This window comes from Caloenas nicobarica, chromosome 24 (genome assembly GCF_036013445.1).
Source record: "Caloenas nicobarica isolate bCalNic1 chromosome 24, bCalNic1.hap1, whole genome shotgun sequence".
Taxonomy (NCBI): Eukaryota; Metazoa; Chordata; class Aves; order Columbiformes; family Columbidae; genus Caloenas; species Caloenas nicobarica.
Genome location: NC_088268.1, coordinates 2,728,333 through 2,756,150, shown reverse-complemented (window position 1 = coordinate 2,756,150; position 27,818 = coordinate 2,728,333). Strand labels below are relative to the sequence as shown.

Here is a 27,818-nt window from a genome sequence, read left to right as displayed (position 1 = left end):
TGGGTGTTTTTCCTGCAAGGACAAGACTTCCCTCTCGAGCCAAGTTCGTGCCTTCTCACCACCTGCTTTTCTCATTCTGCAGCCACTCCAATGAGTAATAACCTCTTAAAAAATATTTATTTTCTCCTGGTCCCTCTCCAGGACATATTGCTGGAGGCTAAAGCACAGGAGTCCCCAGAGCCCAGCTCCAGAGCTGGTCCCATTTGCTTTTGCATCCTTGCGGAGAAAAGCAATTTCTCTCTAAACGCAAATACAGGCTGGACGGGAAAGCTTTGGAAGTAGAGTGCAATTAAATAAAATCGCTGCCGTTACAAGGACAAGAGGTTTGAACCATTTCGAGAAACCTTGACTCCGTGCCCTGCCTGAATTGCACTGACAGCTGTGGTTATGTCTATTTAATTTTCATTGCTTATAAATGTCAGTATTTTGAGTGATGTAATTTCAAAGCACTTTTGTGAACTCGGCAACTAAGTAAACACTTATTCTAATGGAAAAGGATGCGCCTCAGATGTGGGTTATGATTATAAGATGCCAGGAAAGAGCTAGCCTACCAGAGCAGGGGGGAAAAATAAGTATTTTAGTTAAAGTGGTGAGGGAAATGCTTCTGCTTATGCATTTGTTTGAGACTTCAAAGCCTCGTCCAGTAAGGACCAAGAGAGACCTGAAATCAACAGGTGATTTTTCTGGAGGTGAGGAAAAAAAGGAAAAAAAAGATATAAAGATACTCCAACCCCTTGCTCTACTCAGGGATATAAGGGCGTACACCTTGGTCTCACATCCAAAGCAAAGCTTTAGCAATTGGGATGCAGGATATTTGAGAGAAATTAAGGTTCTTCCACACATTTCCACAAGAAGTTTCAGTTCCTCCATGTTTCCTTAGAAAGTTCCCCATATTGTAATTTTTTTACCCCTAGCAGCCAAATGGATTTTAAACCTTAAGACGAGAAAAACTAAAAAGTCTGCAGGCTGGGGGAATGGGGAATTTTGTATTGTCTACTTGTTAGCTCATTCATAACAGCCTATTTTATAGTGATTTTTCAGGGTGAGGGCTACCCAAGTGGGTGGCCGCAGGAGGTGACGGTCCCCTGGGTCCCTTCAATCTCAGCTTCCCACTCACAGACTATCTAAGGCGCCTTCATCGCTCCCATCATCACACACAAAAACTTAACCCTTTTTTGCACCAGGAAAGCATTTTCCTTCCCTATATATTTCCTTTTTTCAGCCCAAAGCATCGCTGCTTCCTTGCAGCCTCTCCACCTCCCTCCCTTCTCTCCCCAAAAGCCCCCGGTGTCCCCCCACCGCCGCATATGGAAGATGCTATATATAAAAATATTTGCATTGTGTTGTAGCGTGCTGCCCACGGTAAGGCCGGCGGGGCACAGACACATCTCATATGGCAGCAGGCAGTCTAATATCTTCCTCTGATAAAAATAACCTGTCAAAATTCCATCTAGCAGGGCCTGCAGTGCTGCAATGAATTTTGCTGGAAGGGGGAAAAAAAGAGAGGAAAAAAAAAAAAATCAATCAGTGCTAACGTGGAGGTTTAAGCAGAAAACGGCGTTGCTGATACTGGAGGTTGCTTCTGAGTTTTTGCAAGGCACAGGGAGAAAACGGCAGCACGAGAGACCGGGCAGGAGGTGAAATGCAGCGATGGGATGGAGCACGGGGGAGATGAGGTGGCCCAGGGCAGTGCTGGAGTCACCATCCCCGGAGGGGTTGAACAGATGCAGAGATGAGGTTCTCAGGGACATGGGGTAGTGTTGGGGTGGATTATGGTTGGACTCGATGTTCTTGACAGGCTTTTCCAACCTTAAAGATTCCACGATTTTGCAAGAGGGACAAAGCACACGGAGCGCTTGGCTCCTCATGTTTTGGCCATCTCAGAGTTGACCATCAAGTCTCAGATGGGCACCAGGGTCCCATGGGAGGGACGGGTGGTTATCCACCCCAGCTTCTGAGGGCTGCTTGACTTGTCCAGATGAAAAACCTCTTTTCAATGGGTAAGGGAGGGTGGAATGGCTCTACTCCAGCTTTCGGAGCTCGGTCACCCCATTCATCACGCAAAACCACCTTCTCAAGTGCCAACACCCGGAGAGAAATGATGCTTGCAAGAATCTCAGTGGAGAAACCTCATCTGGAATACCACAGAATCACAGAATCATTTTGGTTGGAAGAGACCCTCAAGATCACGGAGTCCAACCGTTCCCCAGCCCTGGCACTGCCCCATGTCCCTGAGAACCTCATCTCCGTCTGTCCAACCCCTCCGGGGATGGTGACTCCAGCACTGCCCTGGGCAGCCTGTTCCAATGCCCCACAGCCCTTTGGGGAAGAAATTGTTCCCCAGATCCAACCTCAACCTCCCCTGGCGCAACTTGAGGCCGTTTCCTCTGGTCCTGGTGCTTGTTCCTGGGGAGCAGAGCCCGACCCCCCCTGGCTCCAAGCTCCTTTCAGGCAGGTCAGAGATCAGAAGGTCTCCCCTCAGCTCCTGTTCTCCACCATCAGTTCTGGTCACCAGAGCTGATGGATGGAGACGGGGAAAGGAAAACACCAAAGCTGCCGGGATGGGAAGAGGAGCGGGAAACCCGGCGTTTGGGAGGAGGCCAACACAGCTTGGGTTGTGTATCGTCTGGCGAGACGAAGGCTATGAATCCTCTCTATAAATACACCAAAGGCAAACACCAGACGGGAGCAGAGCGTTTCCACCGACAGGAAAATATTTGTAAAAAAAAAAGAAAAAAAGAAAAAAAGAAAAAACTCCAAACTAGGATAAACTGACAATGAATGAGTTTAATCTGGAAATCAAAAGGTCTGGAGGCAACAATAGAGGGCCATGGAGAAAGTGTATTGGTAGCACGGACAGGTTAAATATCACATTGTGGTACTGGACATGATCATTTGTCCTTCGAGGGGACACGTTGCCCTTTCAAAACCCAAGGGGATTTTGGCTGTGAAGGCTCAAGAACAGCCCCACAACTCATTTCCAGGCCATATGGTTCATGGTGCAAGGCTGGGGTTCTCCATCCTCCTGGTGGGCACCGTGCGCGGTTGCTTCTGCACCCAGAAAAGCAAAACCATTGAGGAGCCGGGTGGTGGAACAACCCATCAGGGTGATGAAGATGCAAAAGCTGCCTCCTGCATCTCCCCACTCCGACCTGGCCTCAAAGACCAGCATCGTTATGTTCCATGAACATAACTCCAACAACAATGAAAGATTTTGCCTCTGGAAACCTCAATTCTCGCCCTGGCACAATTCAATACTAACTTATATCACAATAAAAACGCTTAATTATTGCTTATATTATTGAAATATTTATGGAAGCCCACGCAACATTATACAAACAATCCCACGAGGCCATTACTACTATTATAGAAATAAATATTTGCACTGAAGGGCATCACGATGAGACACTAAATTGCTCCTGGAATGGAGTATAACAAACTGCTGAGTAACGTTAAAATGTGTCAATTTTTCCCTTGGGAACACGCTCGGATAAGAGCCCGGGGGTGAGAAATGCATCTCAATCAGCGCATCACTCAAATAAACAGGATTTTTTGTCATTTTTCCCCCCAGAATCAGCTGATATCCCTTGTGATGTGGCTGCACAGAACTGGTGGAAAATGGGTTTCTTGCCTGAAAGTGAGTATTCGAAAATAATGTCCCTGCAAGTGCTGACAGTGTCTTGCCCTGGACCAAAGGAGACCAGATCACAAAAAAAAAGTGGAGCTGGCTCAGAGCCCTCTTTTTACAGGCTCCTGCATGAATCCTTTGCTGTCTTTGGCGTTTCCCCATAAAGAGCAGGACTTCGGTCTTTGTCCGGCACATTTTGGGATGCGCACGGGGCTGTTTAATAGCAGAAACCTCCTTCACTTCCCCGCTATTTTGCTTTTCTCGCACTGACCTTCCACTGGAAAAGAAAGGAGACTTTTCCTTCTATACATATATATTTAAAAAAAAGCAATGGCAAGCGCTTTCCTTCTCCGCTGTTCACGCTCGCCAAAATATTTGAGTAACGACATCGTGTAGTATAATTTGTCACTCGGCCAAACTCCGCAGATGGCATTTCCCTCCCTTAATCTTTATGAGCTTCTCCTTAAACAGTAGTAGTGGAAGTAATAACCACAACAAAAATATTAAAATCGAGAAACAAAACACAGGCGCCGTCCTCTCTCCTGAAGCTCCCCAGTTTCGCGGGATGTTTGGTAGCAAAATACACATCGGCGGTGGCAGCGTGACAAAAATAACGCTAGATAGCCCCAAAATGCTTGGGTTTCTTCTCAGATAGTGGTGCCTCTGCTCTAAACCATCTTTGTTTTTTATTGCGATGTGGCTTTGCAACCTCACTCCGGTGTCACCGTCATCCAGCCCCGTCAACAGTCATGACCTGGCACACCCCACTGTGCCAAAAACCGAGAAAGTGTTAGAAATGTGGCTTGAAGAAGCAGAAGATGCCAACGTGCCAGCAGCACGGGTCACCAGTAACGTCACCCAGATGTCACCCTGCAGGGCAGCCAGGGCTCCTGCCACTGTTCCCACGGGTACCAAGTGACCTGTATCAACAGCTGGGGCTGGAAGAGCCCTGGCGAGGCCACCAAGCCCAACCTCCTGCATCACAGCAGCTCCAGCCTCCTCTGATGGACCATCATCTAAGCCATCCCTAAAGCCTCCGGTGAGGATGGGACTCCTCAATCCATTACGGGCACAACGGACAACAGGAGGAGAAGACATCTTTTCAGGATGTCCTACCTACCACCTAAGTCCACTCGTCCTTCACCCACCCACCACGGCTTGTCCTTCTCCTGCTCTCCAGCTGAGCCTTTCCCTTACCTGAAGACTTACCAAGCGCTTCCCCTTCGTCTTCTCTAAACCACACAGTGTCGACTCCTTCCCCACTTCAACCATCTCAAGAGAAGACCTCGCGTGGCAGCAGGTGCCACCACCGTATCATTGCAATGGCTGGAGCTCTGGCAGCACAGACACAGCAGAGCTGATACAGACCTTGCGATACTAAGCCTTTTTTCTTCTTTTCCGTCTTTCCTCCACACATCCGACCCCTACAGATCTAGTAAACACAGTGGCAGAAAAGCGCAGCTCGCACGCTGGTGAGAGAGGAGCTTTGATTCTTTCCTGTCCTCCTTGTAACCTCCAGAAAAGCTCAATAATTAATCACGACTCTTGTCTTTTCCCCCCTCTCCTCTTCTGTTCTGCTCGGACAGTCTTTACCTGCTCTCCAGCCATCCAGAAACGCATTCTAGATGCTCTTTGCCATCTGTGATTCCTTCGAGCACTTTGTATTACTACAACGAGACACGGTACAACCAGAGACAGCTGTGCTCCTCGACAGAGACACTCGACAAGGACTGTTGGCTATTTTGTCTTGTAAACAAGCAAGGAGAGAGCCACAACTGAAAGGACAATGACAGTTCGGGGATGCTGCCTGATGATGACATGAGATGAGGAAAGGAGCGGACACCAAAGTTGCAGCAAATCCTCACGGGACGTTCCTACACGGTGCGTGGGCACTGGGGCTCCTCCATTTCTTTCGCAAATCCCTGCTTATCTCAGGAAAGACACTTTTTGCCCCTGAGGGTGGTGAGAACCTGGCCCAGGTTGGCCAGAGAGGTGGTGGCTGAACCATCCCTGGAGACATCCCAGGCCAGGCTGGACGGGGCTCTGAGCAACCTGAGCTGGTGCAGATGTCCCTGCTCATGGATGAGCTGGGAAGGTCCCTTCAACCCAAACTGTTCCATGATTCTATGACACATTTTATTTGCTCCATATCTCAGCAAAGACGGATTATTTGCTCTTTCCGAGCAATGATGTTTTTAAGAGAAACTCATGTTGCTCGGCACAAGTGAAACAGCATCTACAGGAGGAGGAAACTCTTCCACCGTCATCCTCAGCACGGGTGCTACAGCAATTTGCCTTAGGAAGCACCTGGGAGGTCTCAAATGTCAACTGGAGCCCGTGTCGCTGCAGGCTGGATGAAGCTGAAGCAAAACGATGATCCTTGCACTAAAGAGATTAATACAATTAAATTTAATTAGCACTTACAAAAGACTTTTATCTTCAAAGCGCTTTCTAGCCACAAAATCCCCTGATGCCTCCATGCGATTGATTAATACGTATGGAGCTTTTCAACTGCCAGGAGAGAAACAAAGACACTTGGGGAAGGGTCAGGACTGGAGAGAGGGGTAATGACCTGGATTATCCCAACGTAAAAATGGTGCATTCAGACAGCATCCTAAAAAAATCTCCAGAGTCACCAATATCTCACTTCTCAGTGCCCAGAAAAAACAGCAATAAAAACCCAGATGTTTGACAGCTGCCCAGGTACCAGCCGATAGCCACAACGCCACCCATGACGGGTTTTTTCTCATGTCTCCTCACTACCCCACATATTCTCGCTATTTTGAACGCTCACATCTCAGCTACAGACATTTAACTTTACACACCAGCCACAAAGACTCGAATGAAAGCTGCAGCACGAAACATATATTTAATTTTAACGCTGCATGGCATTCCTTTGCGACATTTATCCGTTGATTTTAGGTGCCTTATCTCTGCTTTACCAGATTTCCCAAAGCCAGCTTCTAGTTTTTATTCCTTTAGTTTTGCCTTAAATGAACATTTCCTGACTTTGGGGCTTTATTTTTTTAAGAAAAGCTTTTGAAGCATCTACATCCCTGAAAGGATTTTTTCATTAAGTCATTGATAGGTATTTACAATTAAACAGCATTATGTGACTGGGGATGTCTGGCTGTGCTTGCTAATACCAGTCCTAGAGAGGATAAACCCTTGTTGCCACAGCAGCTCACGCATAGGAATAGGAGCAGCTTTGCCAGTCAAGTCTTAACTGGTCCGCACATATTATACATGTATAAATAGGGGACTTGGTGCTGGGAAAGGAGGAGATGCAATACCTGCAGCAGAAAACCCCTGATTTTATTTTTTTATTATTTTTTTATTTTTAATTCAGGGCGCCTAACTGCCAAATCGGCACAAACAGGACTTAGCGGATGTTGCGCGATGTGCTGATGGCACCGGGATGGGCTGAAATCGGTTGTGAGACGAGCTCCTGGGGCAGGATCTCAGCACCGAGCTCAGCGTGGGGACCAGAGGGGCTGGGGACAGGACACGGGGATGTCACCAACCCCTGCGCTGCTTGGTGAGGAAATCCCTTGCAAAAAAGCCCAGAGATTTCAGCTGCCAAAAGCTGTTGAGATGTTCTTCTTGATGGCTAAAAAAAAGCACCTGTTCTGGGCTCAGAAACCCAAAAGCTTGAAGACTGGCTACAAATGAACATTTTCCCCAATTTATTAAAAACAACCGAGCAGTTGATTCTAATACTGACTTGAAATGGACCCCATCATCAAGTCTTTTCATTGCACAAGCCGTGTTGGATGGCCAACGTCAATCCTTGGCTCAACCCCAGCCTGGAGCAGCCCCTGGCAATACCCTGGGTGCACGGAAACAGCAGCACCTGCCACGTCGCAAAGCGAAAAACCAGCTTTTTCAACGCCTGTGTTGTCTCTCTCCAGCTCCACGATAACACCGAGAGGCCCCAACGAGCAATTCACCACGAACGGGAGTATATCGGTTATGTGACAACGTTAATGACACGGCCCAGACACAAAAACCCAAGTAACGTTTGAGTTGCCTCTCTTCACTCTTATTGATGAGTGTGCTTGGCCAAACATAATTAATTTTTTGTGGCAGCCTAATTTTGTGGATGCTCCGGTTGTCAGGGGGCTGGTGGGAGGTGGAAATAACATTGACCTTTTCTCCCCGGGAAACATGGCTAATTGAACGAATTCTTGCTCTCATTAGGAAAAGGTCCAAGATGCAGCACATTTTACACCTCCCTTTAGGTGACACCAACCAGCCTCCTAAAGGTCAACCTGCCTTTGATGAGTTGATCCATGAGCAGAGTTTCCTCTTGCAAAAAAGCAACAAATTCTTCCGGCCCAAACCCCTCAGTGTTCTTTATGCTCAAGGTCACTGCTGCTTTAGAGGTACCATTTATCTCTTTGGACATTTAAGTCTTCGGAAGGATAAATCAACCCTGTATCATTGGGGTTTGGGGTGTTTTTCTATTGCCTTGGCTAATTATTGCTGCCTGGTAATGCCAAACCTTCGCATAATTTCAAATAAAGCAGCATTCTCCCTTTGCAGCACTGACCGCGGTTCAGCAGAAGTTTTGAGGCAGCATTTAAATAGCTTTTATTTAGCAAGAGGAGATTTATGCACGGGAAGCCGTACTTCATTTTGCAGAAAGGGACGTAAGCAGCGGGGATAATTTGACTCTCTACGGACGAGTCTGGTGCCACGCAACAAATCACTGTTCTAGTTCAATCTTCTTCATCGCTTTTATGGGCTCTCAGTGCAGGCTGTAACTAAAATATTTCTGGCCCAGAGGTGCCTGTGCAGGACAAGGACCACCAGTCAACCTCGCAGTTTTATAAACAGCTGATACACGAGGCTCACCCTTGGTGATGGGGGAGATCAGGTTTATGGCTTCGTGGCTGCCTTGACTTACTCAGACTTCGATTTCGTGCCTTTCTGGGGCTCTACGCTCTTGCACAAGTCGAAATCCAGTGTCAGCCAAGATTCATTTTTTTCTCTGCTCTGGTTTTCTGGGAGACAAGGTGTTGGGTGGGAGAGGACCAGGGAGGGATGTCCATCCCTGCTGCCACAGCACGACATTACCAAATAAAAGCTTAGCTTAACAAAAGCTTAGCTGAAGCTAATCTAGTTGAAGATGTCCCTACCCATCGCAGGAGCGTGGACTAAATGACCTTTAAAGGTCCCTTCCAACCCAAACTATTTATGATTCTATGATTCTGTGATTCTAATCAGGAGGGAAAGTTGTTAATTCAGGATCTCGGGATGCATTAACCCAAGTGCCCTGGTTAAATGCCAAGCAAAGCCGTTCCCCTCCGGCTCCCCAAGTCCCCGCTGTGGTTTCCAGCTGAATTCAGTACCATTTTCTCCATCTCCAACCATCATGTGTTCTTATTGTGGATATTAAAAGCCTTTTTGGTCTTTCCTCCTTCCAGAGGGAGCAGCATTTCATCTGCCTGTGCTCTTACACATACACACACGGCTTGTTAATCAGCCGGTGAAAACGCTCTGGGCTGAAAAGAGCTGGAGAACACAAGTTACTCTTACACACACCCCGCCTTTCTGATTTCTTTTTTCTTTCCTTTTTTTAATTTTAATTGACAAATGAAATTGAGAACCAAGCCTTCCAAGGCAAACAAGAGTTTCGGCTGCAAAGAAGCTGCCCCAAGGCAGCCGTGGCTGCTCACAACATCCCCGTAATGGAAAAGAAATCGCAAAAGCTCCGAGAAGCCCTGGAGTCAGCACTAACGCAAGGACTTTTAGGAGGTGCATTCCTGTTTTAAAACGTGCTCAGGGTTTTGCATGCACACATATAGGGGGTATCCCTGTGACCCACCATCCTACCATGACGCACCCCTGCTGCTACCCATCACTTCTTCCACTCCCAGGTCATTTCCTACTTATTTTATATTTACAGATGAGTTTTATATTAATTATAATTATTCCACTTCGAACTCCACTAGCCGCGAATGAAGCAGACGCACAAACCAGCGCTTTTTTTTTTCCTTTTTCCCCCAAACTCCATGGTTAAAACCAGCAGCCCAGGCTGCCTCCTCCCACCACTTGAATTCGCATCTCTTGAAAGCAAAAAAGGAGGCCTGGATTTATGAAGAACCGCCACTAATCACATTAGTATGCAGAAGTAAATGACAGGGAGTGCTTTGTGCCTCTCCACAGCTGGCAAATCCAAAGCTCCAGGGTTTGGGCTTATTAATGCGCCGTGCACAGAGGCGGCACAGCTGGAGAGCGAGTGGCTTTGGGGACAGCGGGGGGGACATCTGACCCCAGAGCTAAACCAACTGTCCCTCCTCGCTGTAAAAACCCTCGCGACGCGATGTTGCGGCGCAGCAGGAACGACACGCGCAGACCCCCATCTCAGCATCAAGGAGATGCTGCTTAAATCCGGTTTGCCTGGCGTGAAATCCTAGAGGGCAGGGGGGGGAAAAAAAAAAAAAAAATCAAAAAAAAAAAAAAAAAAAAATCAAAGAAACCATGGAAACGCTCTCAAATTGTGCCCGGATCAGTAAACTTTTGCAAGACGGATTTTCAGGGTTGGCAGCGTTGGCCTCCAGCCACACGCACCAGCCCGGGGTCACCCTCGTCCCCTCCGAGTCCTCTCCACAGCGGATTCTCAAAGTTATCAGGGTTTTTGCGAGCAATGAGGAGGAATGGCTCTGTCCTGAGCCAAAAGCATCACCGTGGTGCTGGTTGCCAGGAGTGAATGTGGATGATTTGTGCTGCAAATCCCTTTGAACTGATGCCCGGAGCATCCCAAACTTTGAGGAGGTCCTGGAGATGCTCTGTAACAAACTCCAAAAACACAGCCCTGATAACCTACAGCCAGAAAAAAAGCCACCAAAAATACACTTTGTCTATAACATGACCTACCCCAAGCTGTGCACAAAGCAAGGATTGTGCCGGTGTGATGTCTCAGGGCATCTCTGCTCTGCGAGCATCCCACGGCGAGCTGGTCCCCAGGGAGATGCAGCCGGGGAAGGGCAGGGCTGCCTGAGAGATGCTGCTCGTCGCAGCGCGGATGGTACCACCATCGCTTCTTAACCTTTGAGAGGCCCTTCTTAACCTTTAGAGACCCAAGAAGGACCCAAAAGACCTTTCCCAGAACCGCCAGCAGCTACAAACAAATCCCAGCCAACAGCACCAGGGCTCGCGTGACGACCCCGGTTCAAAATCAAAGCCGCGTTAATTCGATTTCTCTAAATTCAATTTGGAAATGGAAAGAGATCAGCAGAATTAAGGCGGCTTTAATGAGGAAGAAAAGCAACGGCATGGAAATTCAATGCCACCAAAACGACCTGCACCTCTGGCTAATTTGGATTAATGCTCCAGACGTGGCTCGGCTGCCCCTGCGGCGATGAGCATCCAGCGCCTCGACGTTGGTCCATGAGCTCCCACCACGCACCATCAGTTTGTCCTTCTCCCAAACCACCACCCCACGGCGATGGGCTTCCCCTGGGCACCAACGGATTTATTTTGTTTTTCCCTTGCATCCACCGTTTGACAGCCGGGGTTGGTACCCACCGCTTCGTCACCACGTGAAAAAGCCCAACTGGGAAGGAAAAAATAAACTGCAATCCAAACGGGTTGGGTGTGAAGGAAACAGGCTTGAGACCATCCTCTTGCTCGTAGCTCGTGTTTTTTATCAAGTTAAATAATAGCAGCCCATAAACTACGTGACAGTCTCCTAAGAGGACTGAAGCCTCAAGCTTTATAGATTTCATGCTGCTTCTTAGTGCAATTTTACAGCGCGTTTCTCATTCCTCCCCTTTTTTTTTCTTTAATTCAGTGTGTTGCTTGATTAATTGGTATGAAATGTTCATCTTTATCCGGCAACTTCTGAAACACAAACGCACAACTCTCCGATTGTATTTCTTATTTACAGCCCCGTAGCCTGAGTGATTTCCAATTTACTGCGCTGCTATATTAGGTCAATATATAACACCTTGGGCCACTCCAGAAAGATTAACCACAAGCGGATTCCCTTTCCATTCAAATAGTCACCGCTATAAATTAGAGTCTCTTCTCCTATATTTAATTGCATTCCTGCCACTTTCCCTATCAAGTGCAATAAAACAAACCCCCTCCGCATCCCCCGCCGCTCCTCGCGTCTTGTGAGACAAAGATGAGTAACCGCAGAATTTGGGAGACTCGGTGCCATATGTATGACTGGCTGCAGCTTCCACCTACGCCACTCCAAGACTCTGGTTTGCTGTTTCCCCCTCGGTTACTGGAAAAGAGGCGTTTTTTTTCCCCTGGTATAAATTATTTGCATCTTGCATTTTGCCCCCGTGCGGGGTTTTTTTGCACCACAATTCCCGCCTGGAGTATTTAAGGCTTTCTTTAAAGCACAAAGGTGATGAGAAGACTTCAGCCGCAAATTATTTTCCTATGCTTTTCATGTCTAGTAAAAGTAAAATGCTAGAAAATATACATTCTAGAAGTGCAAAATTCAAAAGATGGAGATTTCCAGCTCGTTTTCTTCTTATCTTTTTTTTCCATGCACCTCATGATTTTGACAGTCCTGACACAATATTTTTGCACGCCAAAAGATGGCAAGGCTGCCTGATGCCATGACATCCAGACACAGTCAAAATACCCTTTTCTTTGCACTTGAAAATCAAGACTGAAGCAGTCTGTGTACACTCGCTATTCCAAAATTAGACTGCACATAAATTTAACATCTTCAAATAATGGGCTTGCATATGCAGACACTCAAGCAAAAGGTATATTTTTCTATTACCAGCAACTTGTTAGACAAGATATTTCAGCTTCCCGAGATATTAAAGGATACTCAGTAAAGGTCTTTTCAGAATGACAATACGCTTCATTTTGTTTGTCGAGTTAGTAACAATTAAATGACTTTTTGTATGACAAAGCATATGCCAACATGACATGGTGGCAGCAGCTCCTGGAGCAGCCCTGTCCCTGCTACGAACCAATATTTTCCTTCTTTGCTTCCTATTTGAATTGCAAAGAACATTTTAAAAAAGAAAGCTGAGATCCCGAGGCAAGCAGCCAGCAGCAAAATGAGGATTTTTGAGTCCACGTGCCAACTATTTCCATGCGGGGCTGCGAAGGAGAACGCGGTTTTATGGCGTCTCCAAATCCGGAGCAAAAAGCAAAGCGGCGACGGGACTCGATACAGAATAAGGTGCCACCGTTTGAACTTGGCATTGATAAAAATCAGCTCTGCGGCCAACAGAACCACAACTGCCCTGTGCCGACGAGGCTCTGAGGGACCTGGGGTGCAGGAGGAAGGTCCCATGCGTCATCCTGACCATGGCTGGGATGGAGAGACAGTGAACTTGGGCTTGGAGGGCTCTCTGGGTAGCTGTTTTCTATGGGACAGACCCTTCCAAGAAGCACGAGCCAAGGCCACCATGACGGCGCAGCAAAATTCATTATTTTTCCATGGGAAGATCCCTCTGTTATGATGGAGGTTGGTCCATCTTCAGCATCTGTGAAGCCCTAACGGGGTTGCAAACACCATGTCTGAGACAATGGCTTGGTGGGAAGAACTCCAGATTATCTCTTGGAAAACTTGGATTAACTTTGGACAACCAGCTGGGAAAGCAAATGGTTTGAGCAGCCACGTCTGAGGGGTGCTGCAGAAGTTGGAAACTGGAGGGAAAAAAGGTCAAGTAATTCAACCACACAAAAATAATTGCCTAAGGTCAACTAAAAGAGCAGCTAAAAGGCTACTGGGAAAATGGAGCAGCAAAATCAGTCTGTAGAAGTGTCTGAAGAGCTAGAGATAAAGAGTGAATGGAACAGTTCAGGTTATAATAGAGATATTATCTCATTGGGAAGAAGAAAACTCAACTCAAATCCTTCCATCCTGGAGGTATCGCCATGGCTGGAGCTCCTACACGTGGCTTTGGCACTGCAACATGAAGACCTTGCCTTGTGTCCTCTCCACGTCAAGGGCTGACGCTCATCACCACGAGCTGCACGCCCTCATCGGAGAGCCAAGTTTGTGCAGCCGAGGAGTTTTAATTCCAAACGCATTTACATTATTATGTAAATATTTGGAGATCATCAACTCCTTCACTTACCCAGTAAGGGCTAAGCGTTTCCATGGGAACAGCAACTACTAACTACTATAGTTAATATTTTTATTCTGGTAGTGTCCAGAGAGCTCAATGAAGATTGAAGACAACTCGTACAAGGCGCTGTACAAATGTGGAGGATGAAAAAGTCGCTTGTTGGAAGGCAAAGAGTAATGTTTTATGAGCTTGTAAGTCAAGTACCAGTTCTATGTGGACCTGTAAGAACATGGCCAACGAGTCCAGGAGCTTCTCCTACACTGTTTAACCAAATCAAGACCTTATTTATATAGTTTTGCCTTGAATCCTACAGCATTTCACAGTCAGATGGAGTCCTTAATAACTATCCCAGCACAATCCAGCCACGTAACATCAACCTCGTTGTAGGGACACGAGAATCCCTCCCTATGCCTCTAATCTTTAGCTGAGTACAAATTTAAGTTAAATATGATTGAGATTAGCAGTGGTGAGGTCATGGGGGGCAGGACATCACTGGGCGCACCTTCCAAACTCAAAGGGGTACATTGTTCCCTTCCACATGTGGTCAAAAGTCAAGTCTGGACTCAAAAGACCTTAAAAGCCAAAAATTTGGGGAAAAAAAAAAAAAAAGTTACTTGTTTGGGGTTTTTATGCCTTTTGTGTAATGAGAGTCTGGTTTACCCAGCTGAGACGGATCCACCTTTCCCAGCATCGCCGCAATAGAAAAGCAGAGCTCTAACAGCAGCACATTTCTGGATGGGTTCCTCCTCGAGATTCTCCAAAAGGCAGTTCCAAAAAGCGAGCCGAAAGCAAGAACGGTGTGACACAAGCTCTGTGGCTCCATGGGGAACCTCAGAGGGGTCCAAAACCCAATGAAGTCAAACACACAGAGCTTGTGGTGTGGTTGCCAAGCCTGATGTACCTCCAAGCCATCAACGCAGTGGTTTCCTTCCTCCAATGCAATCCATGAGCGAAAAAGCATCAGCAGTAGAAGATGCACTTCATCTTCCCACTCTGTATTGTGAACCTGTTTCGCCTTTTAAAAGGACAAGGCTTCAAACAAATGCAACAAGTCAGAAAAGATCATTTCGCGTCACCGTCTCCTCCCCCTCACCTGGGTCAGATCAGGCTGATCTTGAGTACAAGATATAAACTGGAAGGCAAAGCTCTCACTATAAAAGCCTGTGCAATTTTAAATGATTGATGGGCCCATGGGAATCTGTTTAGATTGCAAGAATCAAACACCACACAAATAAATTTTAAGTTTTGAATGAATGCAACCAACTCTCCTCTTCGCTATTGAGCAGAAGTTTGAAAGGTGCTGGAAGGGGCTCATTTGCACAGTATGATGGAGCGACGGCGACACAGAACCTGAAGTGATATTTGCTTCTCGCCCTTTCCTGATCCCCCAGATAAACACAATCTCATCCTGAAAAACTCCCACCACAACGCTCTGCCTCGCAACCGCCAGAGAAACAGAGAGACTGGCACTTTTTCCAACTTTTTTTTGGAATGTTTTGTTTCAAATGTCAACATGGGCTCAATGAAAAGCACAGCCACCGCTGCTGAAGAATTGATAAGGCTTGCTCTAAATGGGTGGCTTTGGTGGCACATGTCACTCCCCACGCTGTCCCCTGCCCATGCCACCCCTCTTGCAGAGTCCAGCCCCCTACCCACTGTTTTTACAGCAGGGTTCGTTAAAGAAATTAGCACCAGCGTTGGCAGCAAATTCCACCGTGATGGCTCGGTTGAGATGACGGGAGCTGCTGAGCTGCCCTTGCAGGAGGCAACGATTCCACGTCCACCCCGAACGCTGCCATCCCAACCCAAGGGACATTTCCACGTCCACCCTGAGCGCTGCCATCCCAACCCAAGGGACATTTCCACGTCCACTCTGAGCGCTGCCATCCCAACCCAAGGGACATTTCCACGTCCACCCTGAGCGCTGCCATCCCAACCCAAGGGACATTTCCACGTCCACTCTGAACGCTGCCATCCCAACCCAAGGGACATTTCCACGTCCACTCTGAACGCTGCCATCCCAACCCAAGGGACATTTCCACGTCCACCCCGAGCGCTGCCATCCCAACCCAAGGGACATTTCCACGTCCACCCTGAGCGCTGCCATCCCAACCCAAGGGACATTTCCACGTCCACTCCGAGCGCTGCCATCCCAACCCAAGGGACATTTCCACGTCCACCCCGAGCGCTGCCATCCCAACCCAAGGGACATTTCCACGTCCACCCCGAGCGCTGCCATCCCAACCCAAGGGACATTTCCACGTCCACCCCGAGCGCTGCCATCCCAACCCAAGGGACATTTCCACGTCCACCCCGAGCGCTGCCATCCCAACCCAAGGGACCTGTGAGACACTGCAGCACGCTGGCTCTTCAGAAGATGCCCAACCCAGTTGGGTTCGTTAGGGGACAGATGCCATCCATCCCAAATGTTTCCAGTGCAATGAGCCAAGCCCTTGGTCCACCCAGGCAGCACTAACCCATGGAAAGACAACAACGAAGGCAATGAATGTCCCCAAATTTCAAGAAGGAGGAAAACAGAAGACAATAGTTGGAGGTCCGCCTTGAACATGGCCTCCCAGAAATGCTTTCTAGGGAAGATGGACATGCCGGAGCATCTGAAGGAGACACCACACCTCTTGTCACCCACCCATGCCCACCACAGGATAGGCGATGATGCTCCTGTTTGGCGTCCAGATCATCGACACCCAGACACCCAAGTCCAGCACTCAGTGATGACCTGAACCATGGACACGCTGGTCTCAACCAGCAAAATCAACTTGTTTCTGTACAGACCGGGCTCTTCTTGCTTTCAAGAGCTATTAGGTTTAGATGTTGGTTGGGGAGGATGGGATGGTCTCTCCAAAGAAATCACCAGTATGTGCATGTTTGCAGGAGGAAAAAGAAGGTCTTACCTGTTTCTCCCCATATGGGCAAATATTCATCCTGCTGTATGTCCAGCATGATTTCCAGTCCATTGCCTGTCCCACCCTTAACCGTGGTAAGAAGAGGCCGTCCTTCTTCTCCTGAGTTAAACATGTAGCATTTCCCATATTTTGTAAACACCTGCGAGGAGAGAAGAGAGAAATAATATAATATTTCCCATATAATCGATGCCTCTTCCCACCCGAATGCAGGCAGAGGGATGAGAAATGGCCACACGCCGCAGCTCGAAGGGAAATGTCTGCAGATAAATCTAAACTGGTTTAATCATTTAGTGTATCGTGTTCTCCTTACAGAAGATAAAAGATGGAAGAGAGCAAGGGAAAGCTGTTTTAAAGCAGCAAACAAATGTCTTCAGCAGCTCACCAGAGTCATATCGTGTTAAGTCTTAGAGAAACACATGTACGAAAATGTACCAAAATATATCGCAATTCCTCGGTTTTGTGCAAGTTGCCTCAGGCCAATGTTGCTCACGGCTGCAGATCGAGAGGTGGGCTCATCCCTGCAGCCCACGCTTACTCCATGCTCATCCACCTGCTGAACATCACACCCTGTAGGCAACATCATGTCCACTGCGTTCCACCCAAAGGGAGCAATGGGAATGACAATGCAATATCTCATTCATTCCTCATTCTGCCACTACTTGGCAAATAATAAGAGTTTAAAACACTTGGGCAAATGAGGAAAGATTTCCTCCATCGCTCTTGCTCTTTCTTTAGTCTCATTTTGGTCTGCCTCTTGGAAGAAACTCTGGGTAAAGCCCAGGTGGGGGCTCCCAGACCACCAGCAGCTCTGCCACGTGGGGTGGACCTGGGTTTCCAAGTGGCGTGCACATGGGTTTCCAAACAGGGTGGACACGGGTTTCCAAGTGAGGTGGTGAGGTTGACATGAGTTTCTAAGTGAGGTGGACACGGGTTTCCACGTTGGGTGGACACAGGTTTCTAAGTGGGGTGGTGAAGTTGACATGGGTTTCTAAGTGAGGTGGACATGGGTTTCCATGTTGGGTGGACACGGGTTTCCAAGTGAGCGGACATGGGTTCCCACGTTGGGTGGACATGGGTTCCCACGCTGGGTGGTGAGGTTGACATGGGTTTCTGGGTGAGGTGGACATGGGCTTCCAAGTGGGGTGGCTCTTGGTGGGGCAGCAGAGATGTGACATCTTTGATTGCAGTGGCATTGACGAGTTCTGTGCTCAGCCTTCCCCCAAACTGGGAGAACATACGGAAAACCAAAAGATTAAAACACAGTAAGCCCTTCCTATGCATTGCACTGACAGAACAAGGGACATGCAGATGTGCAGAACTTCTACCTATATGAAAAGAGGATGAAACGGCTTGGAGACATTTAGAAATCCCCCAACTTTCACATGTGGTGACTCTTGACAAGCACCAGCGTGAAACATGGCGTGTCAGTCATCTTCAAGTCACTCTGCTGCTTCATGGCTCCAGAAAGTCCAGGTTGTGCAATCAGTAAGCAACCAGTAATTAATATTCAGAGCGAAGGGAGCCCAACACCAACTGCTGGCTGCAGTCCCGTCAGAAATCACAAGCTGCTAACACAGTCGCTGAGATCATACGACCCCAAGATGATTCATAACACTAAACAGAAGCTGGAGTCATCAGCAATTTATTCCCCTCAAATATTGACATATGCCTTATAATCACAGCATCAGGGAAGCAGGTGAAAAAAGAGAAATGTGAAATCATATCCAAGTTTAAAAAACTCCAACTGGAGCAAAAAAGGATGGAGAAAATATGAAGCATTTGCAGGAAAAAAAATGCCCTTTAAAAAGATTTTATATCCGAGAGAAAATCCCATTTTAATACTTGACTGACCTATTAAATCATTCAAGCTGGAACGATAAGCTGAACAACAGTAAGCCTGTGTTAGCAGCAAGTGCCCGTAGATGGGTTTTCCCCGATAGGCTTTGAAGGCAGAAGTCAAAAATATCTAATTAGGATAGTTTAAAATGCAGAAGAAGAAAACTTGCATTAGTGAAAACCACAGGAAAACACGCAAGCTTCTATCTAGAGCAATAGCACAACGTAAATGCTGAATGAGGATTTAGATGCTGATGTACCCGGTGCAGACTTCAGCCAAATAAATCTGGGCAATTTTATGGGGACTTTTATATGGCCCTTTGCCGATGTAAAAGTGTAAAACCTCCAGTCAGGGCAAGTTTATCCAACGAACAAGAGCTGAAGTGACAGGGGTCCGAATGGTTACTGGCCAAGAGCTCATCAGCCACGACCTCGGGAGATGTTTCTCTTGCACAACAGAAGATGAAAAACCTGTTCAGTGACACACGTGTTGACACAGGTATGGAAGAAATGCAACTGCTTCCATCCCAACATCTGCTCCTGAGCAGTGGTGAGGCCAGGGGACTACCTGAGACACGGCTTAACTCCAGGTGCCGCTGGCGTCATCTACATCGCTCCAAGGACACCGCAAAGAAACATTTCCAAGGAAGAACAATGATGTTTTTCTGCTCTTTAGGGCCACTAGCAAGGACGGATCCTCAGTAAGGCTCTTGGCGTGCATCCACCTTTCATCTCAGCAAAACAGGCGGTTACTTACGGCTTCGTACAATCAAATACCACACCAGAGCCATGACTCTGGTGTGAGTCCTAACGCATGTCCTAACAAGGAATAAGGCACCTTTCCTGAAGTACCCAGAGCCAGCAAACAGCATGAAAGGTTTGGGGTAGGACCACCACCAAGCTTAGTTGCTAATCAAAGGACTGGTGCTCAAGAGAAGAGCAACAAGGCATACAACAGCAAACAGCATGGACCAGAAGAAGACCTACAGAGCAAAACAGCTGGAGAAGGACCAAACGCTACATGTGATTCAGGGCTTTTTATTCCTTTGGACCAGCTCTAAGCCCAGTTCCAAGTGCTGGGTGCCCATTTGGGTTGAAGCACATCTTCCCACTAAATTCCACCCACAAGGAGTTGAGCCCAAGTGCTCCAAGACAGCTCCTCAATGCAAACCCAAAGCACAAGCACGTGGGGACAGTTGGGAGATTCGCTCCCAAAGCGAACTCCTGATCCAACGAAACCCCATGTAGATGCCTCCACCGTGGGTTTGAGCCAGCTGCACGTTGCTCACCTCCGGCAATCCTCACCAGGAGGGCACCACCAGGGCTAGAACCCAAGCCTGCAAGAACAGAGAACTGAAAAATCAAAGAGAATAAACTGAGGAAGAAATGAGAGACTTTCCCTGAACCACGAGCAGCGTTAACGCTCAAGTAGCAACTGGAGATGCCCTCAGGCCATGTTCTGCTAGACCTAGTCCTGCTCCGGGGCAGAAGGGAGTCAGAAATACAGCAAACAGACAAATAAAGACAAAGAAAAAAGGAAAGGAAGAAGGAAAGGAAGGGAAGGGAAGAAAGTCACCCTGCTCACCGAAGCTACAGACGTCCCTAGAAGCCACGGACAACCACGGGTACCTCTCTCGAGCCCCTCAACCTCAAGGTTTTCCATTTTTCCCTATAAAAGACTATTTATAACAGCATTTAAAAATATGCTGCCAAGTTCAAAAATCCACATGCATTCATTTCAACTCACATTAAACCGGGCTGTGCTGTTCCTCATCTTCGCTAAGAATGATTATTTGGGAAAATATACCTTTTTATTTTCATGCGATCCCTCTTGGTTTCAGGCTCTTTTGGGCTCCCTGATAACAGGGAAGGTTTCCGAGCGCTATCAGATCATCAGGATAAAAGGATAGAGCTGTTTGGAAAGGGCAACCTCAGTATATACTGACTGCAGCAGTACACCTGAGACAGTAAACACGAGGCAAAGCAGAATGATTTAACCTCAGTTTATTTGTCTTCAGGGAAAACAGCACTCCTTGCTGTTAGTAATGTCTTAACCTGCAATGAAAAGAAGGTTCAGCGCAAGCCAGAAACAAAAATACAAACATGTACCTTGAGAATAGTCTACAAAAATACCAATTTTTTCTCTTTGATGGATCAGTTGTTACTTTGACAGCTCCTCTGAAAAATCCCATTTAAGTACAAAGGGTAAACATGCTCAAAAATCTGTGAAACAGCATTTGAGCAACACGACGAGTCCTTCTTTAGCGTGTAAAGGGAAAAATGTGTTTTCTGTGAAATTAAAAAGCAGAGTATGGGTATCTCAAACGAACCCCACATACAAAACAGAAAACACTGCCATTAAAAGCTGCGAGACACCAATGTATATCCTGCTGCGTGCCAAACCAATAGGGCAAAAAAGACTGATATTCAAAATGCCAGCGAGCCTGACTGGAGTAATAAGAGAAAAAGGTATTTCACGGTTTATAACCGGCACACACAGGACAAGCGTATCTGCTGATAAACTATCCTTTCAATACGGAGCAAAATGATGGTAAAAGCAAGTAATGTGAAGACTGTAAATTAGCTTTCTAAATCCTGGCAAAGACGCAGGCTAGAGCTCACGAACAAGGCAGGATATCAGTTGTCAAATTAAGGCACTACTGAAAATAAGAGTGAATTCGCACCCTTCACAATAATTTTCTCCACAACTATGGTACACAAAGGTTCAGAGACATGTATTCTATCAAGCCTCATCCAAGAGCATCATGGACAACAGAGAAAAAAGGAAAATAAAGGGACTTTGCAGACAGGTCCAAGAGAAGGGGAACAAGAAGCTGAAAGGGCCCGGGGAGAACAGAGATGGGTTTGGGCAGGACTGCTCATGAGATGATGGGAAAAAGATCCTGTCTAGGAGGAAAGAAGACGTTATTTCGGAGTTTTTGGCAGAGCGATACGCTCCCATAGCTCCCAGGTCTCCCAGGGCGCCGGCGGAACCGAGCCATGTCACTATTTCAGTCGAGGTGCGACAAACAGCACGGTCCAGCTGGCCCCATGCAAGCACATCACGACGGTTCATTTGCTCACACCCTGGAGAGGAGGTAGCGGTACGTTATCTAAAACGAAATGATGGCTGCAAAGAGCAAATTGCAACGGATGCCTGCGATAAACAGGCTTCTGAAGCGTCAAATCCCAAGGGGATCTCTTTCCAAAGGAGAACAGGTTGGCGATGACAGCTCGGTAAGGAGGGAATTTACACTTGAGCGGCAGAAAGGACTAAATCTCCCTTCCAAACTGAAGGGCAGAAGGAAAAAAGGAATCGAGTCCTTGGCCCATGAGGAGGGGGATGCAAGTCTAATCAGGGCATCCTCTTCACTGGAGAGAATTTCTTCCCCAAAGGGCTGTGGGGCATTGGAACAGGCTGCCCAGGGCAGTGCTGGAGTCACCATCCCCGGAGGGGTTGGACAGACGGACATGAGGTTCTCAGGACATGGGGCAGTGCCAGGGCTGGGGGAACGGTTGGACTTGACGATCTTGAGCAACTTTTCCAACCAAAATGATTCTATGATTATGTACTTCAGTCCTACAAAAACACCGGGGGAATACCAAAAGCTCACAGACTCATGTATTCCAAAGGTGACTTGGTCACTCAGCCTGAAGAGACTGTATGGCAAAGCACAGCTCTTGCAAACATTAACAAAAACCAGGAGGGAAACCACATTTAAATGACATGCTTTGGTATCGTCTCCCCCCCAAAGGGTAGCCATGGCTTTCTCTTTAAATTCACGTTTGTGTTGTGTTTTATGGAAACCTGGCATGGAAGCATGTCAGACACGCAAAATATTACCCATCCTTCACGGTGTCAGGCGTAATCTTGCAATGGAGAAGAGTAATGGGGATGGAGCTGCGGAAAGCAGAGCCGTAAAAGTTGTCGGGGATGTGTTCACAAGGACAGGGTTTTCCTTTCGGCCTCCGAGACCGAGATATCTCAGTGGGGCTTGTCACGGGAGGGACGTGTTCCACTGACGCGAGCCCCATGTCTGCCCACAGCCCCGGGCACCGCTGGCGCACGACTGGATGGGAACAGCAGGGATGTCAGCTCTGGTTTTATACGATGCTGCTGGTTTTAAATAAGAAGTTTTCAAGGTCCTAGGTACCGCCTGAGGCTACGGTTCTCTTGTGCTGGCGTTAATGTTATTTCTTTTACAAACTAGCATCAGTCGGCATCCCAAATGTTAAGTCTCCCGTTGCCAACAAGCTGCTACATAACACGTAATAACGCTCCTAATACATGGACCTCCGCCTTCAAAAGCAGTTTTTGCCACTGGACAGGCCAAATTCCCTTTTTAATTCGTTTATTTATAGGATGGCATTAAGCGTCGCCCAGTGGATCACAATTCATACCCCTATATTCCACCCTTCAAGAACAGTTAAAGTCTAGCAGCACTAACGCAGAGGCGCGACAGTCGAGCACATTTAATTCACTGAGAGATATTGCTGTTTTCTTCTTATTTGTGCAATCAGCCACTCCCTGTAATGGCAAATTGGTGCAAGCATTTGTTAGAATGGAGAGTACTTATGGAGGGTCCTTATAGCTGCCATAAATCACCTCCGCTGCCACCACTGCCATTTAGCACTAGTTGAGTGGATATTTAAAAAGAAATATAGCCCTAATATTCTGGCAGCAAATGAATAAAACTATAATGGTGAAGTTGCAAATATGGTTGCATTATGAATTGCATTATGTTGCATTATGAATGCATTATGAATTATGTTGGTCTGTAAACTCAGAAAACTGCAACTGATCCCTGATCCCCATCAAGCCCTAATTACTTCCACCCATAACAAGCTGGTGCAGAACAATGCGACAGGAGCTCTGTCCCATCAGACTGTAATTTATTAGTCATAGGAAACAATATCTGCGTGATCCCACAAAGGTTCATCTCCCACATAAACACAAATTAACCCATGAACATCTCTTAATTTCCCAGGGCTCCGTTTGCAGAACACTGTCCACTGATCCTTCGGTAACCCAATGCAGAACAACATCCTCCACTTTGTACTGGTTTCGGGCTTTTTAGGGGGAGAGGGTAGGGTTTTTTTAACAAAAAGTTTCTCATCTTCCAAAAATCAACGCCCCAGCACGAGCGTGAGGCCGCTCGACATGTACAAACGTGCATCGCACGCAGGTGAGATGAGGTGAACGGTGAGACGCGCCAGGCTGGGACCGTGATCTCACCGGCCTCGGGTCGAACGAGGTCAGACAAGACAAAAAACCTGGACGATGCCCTCGGGGAGCGGCAGATGGTGTGGGAAGAGGAGAAGGGCGGGTGACGCTGCATCGCGTTCCTCCTCGGTGACCACCAAGGCTGCCCCTCCACCAGCAGCGACCCGCGGATGAGCCCTGAGCATCCAACAGTAGCGGCCCCGGAGCCTTTTAACAGGTGCCAGCACACGGCTTGAAGGCCAGGATTCGTTTGGATAATAATTGCAATCTGTCTTCCTAACCTCTCCCCACTGATTCGTTTAATGAATTGTTCTTCATTTGCCTTGCGGAACTCCCTCTTGAGCAGCAGCAGCAGCTCTGGGACGGACGATGACAATATTGCTGCACGGTCCTGCCAAAAATACCTCGAGAACGTGCGACAGGAGCCCAGGGATGCCCCGAACGCTTGTCCTCGTGAAGATGCTCACCCAGGTGCTACGGAGCCTTAGCAAAGAGCGGGGATAAAACATTTGGACTTGAAATGTCACTGTCAAACCCCTCCAGCCACGGAAGGATATCACGAACCAAATGAGTTCTCCAGAGAACGCTGATCATAGAATCATAGAACAGAACCATGGAATCATTTCGGTTGGAAGAGACCCTCAGGATCATCGAGTCCAGCCATACCCTAACCCAACTCTAGCGTTAAACCATGTCCCTAAGAACCATCTTCAGGCCTCCTGTGCACCTTAAAACCATCGAGCAGCACCCCAAAGCCAAAGGAGAGATGGGGAGATGCTCCTGAGCTTGGCCATGCTGGTGACACTGGCTGGAGACTCCTCAGCCGTGACCTTCAGCCCCTCCACAACCCCACTGAGATACTGAGAACCTGCAGGACGGTTCCAGAAGTATTTGCTCCTTGCTATAAAACCGTGCTCACATCTGGAGGTTTTTAGGCCTCCCTGCCGTTCCCTGCCTAGAAAGCCCAGCCTTTCTGCAGAGCCGGCGCAGGAGGGAGGCGTCAGCCTCGTGAGAAGGACAAACAGCTCCAAATACTCCCCATGGGACATCTTCATCTCAAGTCTTTTGCAAAGGAAAAGCAGCAACCGCTCCCTCGTCCTCATGCAGAGGAGATAAGTACTGAATGTCGTACTGAAAACGGCATTTCTCTGTAGCCAGCGAAGCCTAAAACCCCGGGAGACTTTTACTACTTACAGCCCTGAGTGTGACAACTGCTGCCCGAAGTGAAATATTTGGGGCACAAGAAAAAGCAAAATCTATCCCCACCCAGCCCGGGGCTTGGGATGGAGCTCAGGACCAGCTCAGCCACATGGTTGAATGATGGTTTTATGCCCCTTGCACACCACGGGATTTGCACTGCAGGTTGTCGCTGGCAGATAACCAAGCCATAATTCACAGCATCACCATTTAGGCTCTTAAATTTTCTCTATGGTCAATTGAAAAAGATATTTCCATAATGCGCTTCCAGGCGCCTTAGTTAGAGATGCTCAAAAGTTAGCACAGAGCGCTTCTGGAGTTTCTCGTGATGGCTACGTCATTTGGAAAAGCAAACTTTGGAGAGGCTGCATCTTTATTATTTCACCCATTCGCTGCACATAGACCTCCCAGCAACGCGCCACTGCTCTCTGGTGCAGAAAATCCCAGCAAGCAAAGCTGTTCTCCATCACTCGTGCATGCAAAGCATTTCCCCGTCGCTGGTGCATGCACGGCCATGCCCCACCGCCCGTCCACGTGCCGTCGGTGTGGTGGTGAGTCTCAAATCCAAGACTCCCTGCGGGTGCGTGGAGCAGGCAGGACAGGCAGCCGTCTTGTTGCTCACCTCCTGCGGGGAAAACGCAGCCTGTGCGTTGGTAAAATAGAGATATCGGCAGTGCCTGACTCCACAGGAGCACGTGGGGACACCTGCATTTGTACCTGTGAGGTGCTCGGAAATTATGGTGATATAAGGAGCGCAGACATCATCGCCACATTTATACCGTCCCGCGCCAAACGCAGACAGCGGGAGTTCGCTACAGATGGGAGTGAGCTGAACCAGGTCTGTAATTAGGTAAAAACCATCTATGTGTTCTCATAGAGCAAAACAGCGCCTGAGCATCGGCTCGCCGGAGGTGGCCACTGCGCTCATGGGACAACCGGGGGACCAGAACCATCCCTGTGCTTGGTCCGGGGACGGAGCACATCTGATCCCGTCACACTTCATCCCTCTGCTCCCTACCATGCCATTTGTTAGGGTAAAGCAACATTTCATCATCCGGAGATAAGACGAACGAAGCAGCGTCACCTACAGTAAGATGCCGACAGGTCTACTGCCAGCCAGAAGTAAATTATTCCCCACGACAGGTGCAAAACAAATGGTCCCCATACGCAGGGAAAATATGAAAGTAACAGCTAAAGCAGGTTAGATCCGACCTAAATTCAGGTCTCTGCAGTAAAATGTGGATTCAAAACCCGTTACCGAGATTCCTGCAATCGGCAGAGAAAGACAAAGAAGGGCGGGACTTAGATATATAGGTACAGATAGACATAAGCTGAGATAAAGTTTGTTTTAAGCCCACGGGCAGGATTCATCACACCCAAGCATCTATTTCCAAGGGATGGATCCATCCCCGCGGGATGATGCAGGGGAGCAGAGGGGCACAGCTCTGCACAGCCATTTACATACGGTATAAAAGGTATAAAAAAATCCTCTGCTCGAAATTTAGAGTGTAACATATTGCAAAAAGAGAATTAGTAACTATAGCTGCTTCTTGTTCAATTGATTGTCTACAGAACATCAAATCTTTTTGCTCTTTTTCCGCACTGGGGACAGCGCCAGCCCTGCTCTCTGCCCGTGTTTCAGCCACAAACACTTACTCAGGGATACAACTGCAGGTTTATATCACCATCATTGCTGAGGACACAACCAACTGAACTTCTCAGTTCCAGGGTAATTGGTACCGGTAGGCGGGGTGGCGGGGGCGGAAAAATCATCCCTGTAAACGGGGCAGATTGGATCTTGAAATGACTGAGTGGTAGTAAACCAGGCATGATATGTTGGTATTTTTACAGTCGCTTTTTGGAGGAGAAGCTGGGATGCGGCGGCGCGGTCCCCGCCGAAGGTCGCGCGGATCTCCAGCCACGACAGCAGCGGGGCGGAGATGATGCTCTCGGCAAATCCGCTCGACTCCCGCTGGGTTAATATAAATCATCCTGATAACTCTCTGTGTGGGATTGAATCGCATTTGGACTACGGAGTATATATACTGGGATAATCAGGCAAACAGCAACAGCTGGGTGCTGCTGTTCATGACAAATATATATGTAGTACGTTCAAGGCAGGATGGCGGTTTGGAGACAGCCCTACAAAGACTGTATGAAAAGGACTGGAATAATTTCCAAGGGAAATTAAAAGGAAAAAAAAAAAAGCAATAGAATGATTTTGTATTCTGTATTCCCAAACCTCACACAAATACCCGATCCACAGCCTCTGCAGTCAGACACGCTGTGAGCATCCTTTGGCTAAAGGATTAACCTCGGTTAGCCTTTTAATTTAAATTACTGCTGAAGTGGTCGATTCAGCGAGAGATTTTGTAGCCGCTATTTGTTATTTGTACAGCCACAGCTCCAAGCAGCCCCTTGCCATTCCGGAAAGGTGTTGGGACACAAAACCCAAAGCTGGAGCTTTGAGCTACACGGGGGATTTTGAGAACCAAACAACTTGATCGAAGCCCCAGGACAAGACAGACCCAGCGAAACGCTGAGCTGGGGGGTTTTCAAGGATTTGCTGTGCACGTCCCTCAGCTGAGTGGCAGCAACATGGGATTTAGTGCAAGACACGAAGCACCGGCCAGGCGCCAGCATCCCAGCGCGGCTGCATCCCTCCTCCAGTGCTGGAGCAACTCTGTCCATCCCTGACGATGGACGAAAGCCCAATTAGTCCAAAGGCAAGATTTTTTTAATCCCTTAACTCTTTATTCAACTTAAAACCTTCCCAAGAGATCCTGATACAGGCGGAATTTCAGGTTAAGTATAATAACTGGCTTAGCCCAAGGATATCCCCAAACCCCCCGACAGGGACGATTTGCTTTGTAAATGCAAGCGTGAAACACAGCGAGGCAAGAAAAAGAAAGGGAGATCCCTTCGGCACAGCAAATCCAAGCGTAACGGGA

The 27,818-nt window shown here is 47.8% G+C and overlaps 1 protein-coding gene across 1 annotated transcript in view; it reads right to left on the bottom strand.

Annotated features, from left to right (window-relative positions):
- LOC135998018 (acid-sensing ion channel 2) overlaps positions 1 to 27,818 on the bottom strand; it is a 413,013-nt gene that overhangs the window by 28,771 nt on the left and 356,424 nt on the right. Inside the window, exon 2 of the mRNA XM_065651045.1 lies at positions 16,599 to 16,749. Coding sequence (XP_065507117.1) covers positions 16,599 to 16,749 — 151 coding nt within the window. The remainder of the gene's footprint in view (positions 1 to 16,598; positions 16,750 to 27,818) is intronic.